This window comes from Oreochromis niloticus, linkage group LG22 (assembly GCF_001858045.2).
Source record: "Oreochromis niloticus isolate F11D_XX linkage group LG22, O_niloticus_UMD_NMBU, whole genome shotgun sequence".
Classification (NCBI taxonomy): domain Eukaryota; kingdom Metazoa; phylum Chordata; class Actinopteri; order Cichliformes; family Cichlidae; genus Oreochromis; species Oreochromis niloticus.
This window is the reverse complement of record NC_031985.2, coordinates 32,504,941-32,514,845: the sequence shown is the minus strand read 5'-3', so window position 1 is coordinate 32,514,845 and position 9,905 is coordinate 32,504,941. Positions and strand designations below refer to the sequence as shown.

General features: G+C 39.4%; 1 protein-coding gene across 3 annotated transcripts in view; it reads left to right on the top strand.

The window, feature by feature from the left end:
• The first annotated feature begins 3,157 nt into the window (after positions 1-3,157).
• col22a1 (collagen, type XXII, alpha 1) overlaps positions 3,158-9,905 on the top strand; it is a 65,817-nt gene continuing 59,069 nt past the window's right edge. For 2 of the 3 annotated variants that reach the window (XM_019351036.2, XM_019351035.2), the window contains exons 1-4: positions 3,159-3,617; positions 3,867-3,961; positions 8,027-8,175; positions 8,272-8,838. In XM_019351036.2, coding sequence (XP_019206581.1) covers positions 8,085-8,175; positions 8,272-8,838 — 658 coding nt within the window. In that variant the 5' untranslated portion in view covers positions 3,159-3,617; positions 3,867-3,961; positions 8,027-8,084. Of the gene's footprint in view, positions 3,618-3,866; positions 3,962-8,026; positions 8,176-8,271; positions 8,839-9,905 lie in introns of all 3 variants that reach the window. The other variant, XM_019351034.2, reaches the window with a different exon arrangement.

The window sequence follows — 9,905 nt, the reverse complement described above, 5'->3', positions numbered from 1 at the left end:
AAATGGTAAAATATGTGAGAAAATCATTCTTAAAGATTGTCTGCTCGACCACTAACTCTCAGACAAAAACTGCGAGCACATTGTGAGAGTAAGCCTGTATCTGATACGGGAGTTTGAAAGCTGGCTGTCGGTTGCATGACAGATGGCTTTCTCCAACACTACATGGTGCCTGCAGCCTCTCACTCACCCAACATGCTGGTCAACTCTTTAGCCCTCTCACACAGGGCGACAGACGGTTTCTCAGACTGACACCATCACTCATCGTGTGCATCTGCCCTGAATCGTCAGCCTACTTCCCATCCACTTCACACTGAGCCTATACATAGCCCGGCCTGCACTTGCCTCAGCTACAAAGACACCGTAAATAGGGCTCAATGGAATGGCTAATGTTGTTGTCCGTGACATTCAAATACTGACTTTGGAGCATTTTGGTGCCTTGACTGCACCGCACAGGATTTGGCTGTATTCTAAGGTGGTGTAAAAGCATGTGGAGACAACTGCACGAAACATGACGTGACGTGTGGCATGACCACAGCGTTGTGTGGGCATTGTCGAGGAGCATGACCACACATGATAAAGACATCACTGTACAGTGAAATGTGAATCACAGCAGTCTTCTACTACTGTAAATCAAAGCCTTTCTAAAACTTCAGAATAGTTGATGTGATTTCATATTTAATAAAAAAAAAAAAAACAACTGAGAAGGAAACTTTTTATGTATTTAAAGGCTCATGGCCCAGCAGCAATAACTCTACAAGTGCCTGCAGCCCACACTGAATCACCGGTCTGTCAAATCAGAGCACAGGCACAGTTATCTATCAAATGGGATTGGATGGTTGGTAAAAAATGTGTTTGGTCCAAGTGGCAGCCTCTAGGGCTGAAAAAATGAAACCAATGATAAATGAAAAACCAAAAAAACCCCAAAACTGTAGTTCTTTCATAGTCCTCTCGAGGCAGGCTTCAAAAGTGAGTCAATCCCTTCAAATGGCGATATCAGAATGTCCAACTTAAGGAGTTTTCTGCTTTATAACAAGTGTACTGAGTGATTTTTTTGTTGTAATTCTTCCATTCTGATACTGGTGAGACTTAAAGTCATGATGGTGGACATTCTGATTGACGGGTATGCCAACAGAGGGAGGTAAGTGGACTGGTTCTTATAGAGTGCTCTATTTGAGCAGTGAAATCACTTTATACAACATGCCTCTTTCACAGATGCACTTTTCCTAATGAATGCATCAGGAGCAATTCAGTATCTTGTCCGATGATACGTTATCATGCAAATTAGAGCAGCCAGGGATCGAACCATCAACCTTTTCATTTGTACATGACCTGGTGACTTTTGAGACTTTGGGTGATTGGAGACGAGTTCTGGATGCTGTACTGCCCGGGCCACTTCCGGCTGTTTGGTTGTGGCTAAGTGGCTCCTATAAGACTGATAAGAAATGACGAGGTAAATACTTATTGAGTGCTTCCCACATTCATTAGACTGACCTAAGTGAACAAAACTGGCAACTACCAAAATAATTTTTTATGTTTCTGTACAGGTTAATCCAACACTATATGTAAAAACTCTTTAATCAAAAGGATTTTTATAATGCTAGAATATAAATATTGCTGATATCTATAAATTTTAAAATGTATTGTTTTAGAAAAAAGGTGAAAAGAAAGAAACACAGATTTTTTTAAATTATATACTAGTCCCTTATATTACATCCCAAAAGTCACTTTTAGTGCTTGAATGTTGTGCTCAATTAATTTGAGACTTCTCAGAGAAGTGTACTGGTGCCAGCTCAAATGTGGGTGTAAAAACTTCAATTTACTTGTGATTGGCCTGATAAATAACAGTATAATGTTTAGTTTTAAGGAAGTCTCGACAGATTTCTGAAAATTTTTGTGTTTTCTTGTTTTTATGACAAGTGGTTTAATACATTTGCTAATGTATTGTAATGTACGACTTTGACTGAGGTCAAAGACAGTACAGCAAATGCTAGATCTGCCTTCCATTCTGTATCTGAAAGCTCTTTGCCTTTCTTCACACACAACTCACAGATTTCTGTTGTCAGGTCCATAATCTTTCTAAAACTTTGCAACGTGCTCTCCACAAATTAAGCACATGGCTTTACCTCTGACTTTAGTGAAGAAATACTTAAATGTTTTGTGAGAAGAAAGGCAAAGAGCTTTCAGATACAGAATCTTTTGAAATTTCACCTCAGTCACTGATGTTAATGCATTTGTTCAAGCCCAAAACAGATTAACCTTTACTCACTAAAGAAGAAAAAAAGAACTAAAGATGAAGTAACTTCAAGTAAAATTGCAATAGCAAGTTGAATAAAGATAAAAGTCTTTGAAATTTTGTGAAAGCATACACATTTTTTTCAGAACTGCTTTTGCGAATGTTGCTGTAATGTGATAGAATGTTGGCATTTTTACTACAAATATTTTGTCTTCTCATTCCTTAATTGCAACACCTACTCTTACCAGTAACAGTTTATAAAGAGATCAAATTAATGTTGAGTAGAATTGATTTCAGTTCAGCGGTCCTGATTTCTGATGTGGCCCCTTAAGGAAATGAATTGCCCAAACCTGCCCTGTGTTTATATATACAGCCCATCCATCCAATTATCCATCCATGCATCCATTTTTCTTCTGCTGATTCAAACATGAATAAATCTTTCATCCTATCTGTGGAAACTTGGGATGTCACAAAAAGGAAGCAGTAAAACGTCCCAAGGAAAGAAAGAAAAAACCCTTAAAAACATTAAATTGGGAGAAAAAAAACATGAGAAACCACAAAGTCAAGGAGACATATCAATTAGGATACAAGCATATATTTCATATGATAAAAATGTATATTTAAATGAAATGTGTGCGGTCTGACATGAGTGTAAACCAAGAAAAACAGCATAACATAAGTAATATAGATCACAGAGCTTTACTATAAGCCAGTGCAAGGACAGCCATTCAACACAAAGCTGAAAGCACAAGTGTTCTGTAATCATTTCCCCAACTTAAATACAGCCTTTTTCTAAAAGTGTGTTGCTGGTAGAAGCCAATAAGGCCCAGCCCACCGCCAGCCCCAGGGCGGCTCCGTTGTGGCTATAACAGTGGCAAAGGCTGGACAGTTGAGGTGGTTGCCAAGAAGCCATGCCTCTACTTTAAGGGCAACACCTCAGATGGGTGCAGCTATGGAGGACAGAGAGAGAGAGAGGCAGAGAGGAAAAAAAGGACAAAAATATCCATAAAGTTGGCTCTATAATTGGCTGTGCCTCTTTGCCTTTTTTATGTGAGAGCACAGCCCAGTCAAGAACAGTAGAAGCTGCTTCGTCCCCAAGTGAAACCCTACACTTTCCCCCTTTGCAGTTCCCTCCCACCTTGTCCACTCATCCACAAGGTTGCTGAAGCTCACCTCACCTCACTTTTTAACAACACTCTGCACTGGATTGTCTCCCTGGATTATATTATAATCCCTTCGTGAGTTCTGATGCCTGCAGGGGTGACAGTTTGGATTATTATCAAGTGATAATGATGCTTTCCCAGTGCTGATTCAGGGTGTGAGCGCTGGAGGCAAAGACAGAAAGAGAGACACCTCCAGCGACACTGACTGAGTGACAGGCCAGGTAAGGGAAAAAAAGTCATGAAGTCTTCCATGTATTACTGCTTATTCTGCTTCCATAAAATGCCTCTGAAATGCTTTTTTATTCTTTAGCAGTTCTGAATTATTGGCTTTTTTTGTGTTTATGTGTTGCTCAGATCTGCTATCAGAAAACGTACTCTTTTTTTTCTCCTCTCCTTTGGTTGCACTTAAAAAAAGGCCTTTCTCTGTTTTTTGCATTTCGGGAATGATAAACGTGGTGCTTCTGTTATAGACATCTACACTGCAGTCCCAGGTCAACCATCAAGAGACGAAGTGGAAACAGGCCTGGTGATACAGACCTGCTGTTTGTAAGGAATCCGGTCCCAGGTTGGGATGTTGATATCCTGTTTTTAGCTTTACGTCAGATACTGTAGCTACGTAAAACTGCAGATTAATTCAGCTCCACATTTTATATAATCAGTGATGAAAGAAAGACAAATTATAATCTGTTTGACATACAAACTTGAGTAATGAAGATTAGGAGCTTGAAACTAAATCTCATTCAGCTGAGCAGCTGAGATTTTTGTAGTTTTTTTTTTTTTTCATTGAAGCTCTCTGGGCTGAATTTCTTAGATGTTAAATGCACACTAATTGGAGCAATTACAGTAATTCAGCTAAAGTGCCTGTTTTATTCATTAATAGCAACAGTGAAACCAAGTAGCAGAAATAGCCCAGTGGAGAATCAGATAAGGGCAATACCATGCACTAAAGAAGTTTGTACAACCCACAGTGAACTTTCTATGTCACAGGCTACATAGAAGCTAAAGCACAGTCAACAGGCTGTTGAGTCCCACCACAATATTTCCTGACTTTCTGTTTAGATCATTTTGTAATTTAAAATAATATATTCTTACATAGTTACATTTACTTACTGCTCTTTGATTATATTTCATTCTCCACTGTAGTCCTAAAAAGTCTAGCTAATCCAAGTAAATGATTAGCTTGACATTTTGGACAACACAGGTTGTCAGGTTTTCATGCCAAGAACTGGATCAACAGATTGACAGCTTGGAGGTGACTAGCTCTGCCTAGCATAACTGGAAACAGATAGGCTAAGTTTGTCTAGATGATACAAAATTTACCTACCTGCTAGTGAGATTTTACTGTTAACTTTCATCCAATTCATTCCTTGCTAAGGCCAGATCAGTTAGTGATCGCCTGGTCACTACGGAAAAAAATGTATTCCCTAGCAGGTTGGCGAGTGGCTGCAGAAAGTCGCTTGGCATTACTAAATGAAACTGGTTCAAAAGATTTATACACCATTGAACCGAAAACCTCATTGAAATTTCTTTGGCTGCTGGCAGATTCCCAGGATCACTGTAGTTTGTATAGAAAATGCTGACCTGTCTGCAAACACTTGCTAAGCAGCTGTGAAGCTTTGATGAGTCTGACTCAAGCTGGCTACGGAGAATGTTTGCCTTCAAAGTAAAATTTCATTTGTAAGGAACAACTTTTATTTAGCAGGTGAATGGTCTTTGTTTCCGGTTTGCATCACACTTTTTTGAAACTATCACTGAATGGCAGTATGTGACTAAGGTCTACCTTACAACATAAGCAATCCTCATGTTTTAATGTGCTCAGTGAAGTCCAGTGCCCACCACAGACTGCATACAAAAGATGGGCATAGCCACTGTTTTGAAGCCTCAACATTACTATTTTAGCTGACTTTTTTTTTTTTTGGCATAACAAATTATTATATTTAGAGATGTGACTGGACTGATAAGTTGCAAAGGCTAGCATGCATTTTAGGGCATGTACAGATGCAACACACAGATGCAGATACCTGTTAATCAGTGCTACGTACAGTAACAAACCGATATTTACCCACATAAACTGAAGCTATTTCTTGGATTTGTGATGCAAAATCATCACAAGCAGTCAGAGGTCTGGTTCAGTTCAACAGCCTCTGTAGTTTTTATGAAGGGACAAACTATGCAAAATGCCCCAAAGATGTTTTGTTTGTTTGTTTTTTGTTTGAACCAAACATGTTAATTTTTTCACTGAAGTTGGGCATTTCAACATGGTACTCCATGTGGATTGACTCACTTTTGGCACTGACCTCAGGTGGCTACCTGATGGATCAACTACAGTGTTTGACACTTTAGCTGAACTTTTCAACCCCAGAGACGTTTATTTGCTGCCAACACTTCTCCAGATTGTTGAAATTCAGACGGAAAACCTTCTAAAATCATGTGTTTTAAGCTTTTTTAATATATATCAACATCAAGTTTTCTAATGACTGTTAGGAATGTAAAAGGTGAATTACCTGCTCCTTCCATTATAGGAAAACTACACAGCACTGCTTTATTTCTGGAAGTTAAAAGTTACTATCCACCACCAAAAATGTATCTTTTTCTTTCTGGAAAACATACATAAAAAAGCACAATTGAGTGAAAATATCACAACAGTAAAAGATGGTGAGAAAAAATCAGTTTATATTATTGCTTTCCAAGCTGTGCATTACTCAGACTTTCCTCAACTTCCCCCACAAACCCCCTGCAATGAGATCAGGATGAGCCTGTGTTATGGCTACAGTCAGCCAGACATCAATCTTAATAGCAGGCATCACAACCACTGGTGTGCAATAAGATCAAGAATAGTTTTTTGTTTAAAAGACAGGCTCCTCTCAGTGCCACCCAGAGACAACAGCATAAAAATGATTCAAACAGAGGCAGACCGATGTCTTCTACAACATGATCAAACCTGTAAAAATGGCACTCTAGCGGTTAGATGTGTGTTTAAATGCATATTTTAAAGAGTAAGAAATTACTTTGGAGAACTTTTGCAGTTTATCATCAGAAAACATCACAGACCTGACACTGTCCTTATGTGGTTGGAGTTGATATATATGCAGCAAATTCCAGCACTCTTTACCGAGTCCAGTTTTTCTCTGGATGAAGTATTCACTGCTGCTGTAAAACAAAAAAGTGTGTATTTTAGTCTTAGGTTTCAATTATCATGTCCTAAGAATGAAAGACATTTCCTTCCAGCTTTCATACCAGAGAGAAGACAGTAAAACACTGGACAATAATGGGGATGAGATTTTTCCTTTTCTTTGACACATATAAGGTGTCTACTGCAGTTTAAAATGTAGCTGTTGGAACGCTAACGATTGCCTTCTTTGTCCAATGATTGTCAAGACTTGTTTGTAAAGAAAATACCGTATTTTCCGCACTTTAAGGCGCACTTAAAATCCTTTAATTTTCTCAAAAATCGACAGTGCGCTTTATAATCCGGTGCACCTTATGTATGAATTCTGGTTGTGCTTACTGACCTCGAACCGATTTTATGTGGTACGCGGCGCTCAAAAATCTGTTAAAAAATGTTTAGTACAACTTTGTTAAGATAAGAAGCCGCACCGCTTGATGGATTGTTGCAGCATTACGGCTACCGTAGTCGGGAGCCTCGTGGACTATTCCAAAACTCCGTCTGCTTCAGGTCACAAAGTGAAACGAACACTGCAGGATCAATGAGAGTTGAAAACTGTCTAAATTCTTTCATCTTTAATAAAATGGTCAATGTTGCTGCTTTACCAGGTGTAACAAAAAAAAGTTTAACATTCAGGCATCCATTAAAACATAATATATTAAATTCTGACGGAGTTAGCAGGAAGTTAGCTCGCTAGTTTCCACCTAAACAGGATATAGCATGTTCTGACTGAGAGATTTGTGAAAAAATTAAAACATACAGCTCTGCTATCACTTCCAACATAAATGAAGACAGAAAACTAAACAGCAGTGATGTTTGTAGGGTTGCTGAAGTTGAGATAGTTGGTATATAATAATGTGGTACGTGATCGCTAGCGACACAGCTATGTTAGCATAACAAACACAGTGAAGCTGGAGGATGAACGCTAACTTTTCTCCACTCGATAAAAGTTAACGTGAGGGTTCCTGATGGTTAGGGACAAATGCAATCGCATGGCCAAAATTCAGTCAGGAGAACAATTGAGATAATCCATCCACAATACAAGGTTAATTGTTAATATACTGCAACAACATGGGGATAGAGTAGCTGTGATAAAATTCAACATCAATGAATCAATGGTACGGAAGTGGAGGTTGACTTATCTGACTGCTTTGTTTCACTTAATGCACTTTATAATCTGGTGAGCCTTATGGTCCAAAAAATACGGTAAACCCCATTTTCTGATTGCATAGGTGTAGCGTTCAGAGGGATTTCTGCCTGACCCATCTGGAGTTAGGGTAGATTTTTTTTTTTGAGCTAGTGTCAATAGGCCACTTTTCAGAAACTATAACATATCACAGATCAATTCAAACGCTTCTCAAATAGGCAAAATGCAATATAAATATAAATGCAATAAATATAAATATATAAATGTTTTGAATTGAATTGAATTGAATAGAATTATTTTTATTCATCTTTCCACAGACTGAACAACTTGATGGTTATAATAAGCTAAACAAAACAGACTGAAGCCAAGGCTGAGATGGAATTAAGACTGGGATTTAGGATCACCCTGGTCTTGGTCATCCTGGCCTTGACTCTTTCCAGTGAGAAGGTGGAAGCACAAAGGGCAGGTAAGACCATTAGGATTACATTTCTGTTGTAATAGCAGCCTTAGAACATTTATAGACTGTATGTGTTAAAATCCTTTCTGGATCTGCCTTCTCTAGGGTGTAAAAACGTCCACTATGACTTGGCTTTTATCCTGGATACCTCATCCAGTGTTGGAAAGGAGAACTTTGAGAAGATTAGGCAATGGGTTTCTAACCTGGTGGAGTCTTTTGATGTAGCACCTGACAAGACAAGAGTAGCCGTGGTTCGCTACAGTGACAGACCAACCACTGAGTTCAACCTAGGGCGACACAAGACCCTGGAAGATGTGAAGCGAGCTGCAAGCAACATACGCTACCTGGGGGGAAATACAATGACTGGGGATGCTATCAACTACACAACCAGCAACATCTTCACAGTGCAGAATGGAGCGAGGCCGGCCGCCAGAGGCATTCAGAAGGTGGCCATTCTTCTCACAGATGGCCGAAGCCAGGATTATGTTTTGGAGCCGTCCAAGAAAGCTGCCAAAGCGGACATCAGGATGTTTGCTGTGGGCATAGGGGAGGCTCTGAAGGAGGAGCTGGAAGAGATCGCAGCGGAGCCAAAGAATGCCCATGTCTTCCATGTAACAGACTTCAATGCCATTGACAAGATCAGGGACAGGCTGAGGAGGAGGCTGTGTGAGAGTAAGTCAGTCATCGCGACCACTGCCAACAAAACACTCACACTGCATGCCGCATGGCTTCTTTTTGAAGTTATACTTTGAACAGTCTGCCTCAGTCGCAATATCCACTTCATCAAAGTGACTCTTATTTTAACCTTTTAACCACTGTGAAAAGAGGAAAGACCCTAACCACAAAACCCCACCCCAACCACACAGAGATGCACATGCACACTGAGCTATCCCGGCTCCTTGTGACTGAATATGAAGCCCTTGCAAAAATTAGCTCGTAAATGACAGTTTCCCGACCAAGACATATCTGTGGTACAGCTGCCTTTTCGACTGCTGCTATAGTGCAGAGGCATTTAGCAGTAGAAAGCCTGTCTTAGTGTTAACCTCAATGCTTTCTCCACTGGTGTGCTGAGAAAATGTTTCAACAAAGACACAAAATAGTTTATACTGCTAACTTAATCAGCTAAAATAGACTTAAAATATTCTATCTTAACAACTTTTTTTTTTAGCTTTGTAGCGAAGCAGGGACGCATCTGCTTGCTAGTATTTTTATGGGGATGATGGATGCTTCCCGCGCCAACGCTTAAAATTCCTGCCTAAAATTAGGCAGACCGGAAAGAAAGGGATGCCATGAGTCTTAACCACGAACAAGAAATACTAAAATGGAAATGACATGATTACATGGTTTGCTTAAGGATGAGCAAACCCCCAACTTTTATTTTAACCTGGTGCTAACCTGTCAGGCAAAAACAGTGATTCCTGTGAAGAATGTGATGAGTAAGACTCTAAAATGCCTTAATTCTTTTTTGAGGGTGTATCATGTTACAAAGTTACATACCTCTTGTGCTTTAAAAGCAGCTTGTAGTTTTGTCCTAAACCAGTAACCTCTGACTCTTCACTTATAGATTTTGAACGAGGCACTCGATAATATTGTGTATTTTTAAATCATACTTTATCAACTCCAACAAGCCGAAGGCTAAATTCAGTCAGATAAAAAAAGTTTCAGTGTTTTCTTTCTATAATCTCTAAAATCGCCACGGGTGAGCCTCCAAGTACATCAGTGGTCAGCATAACTGGCTG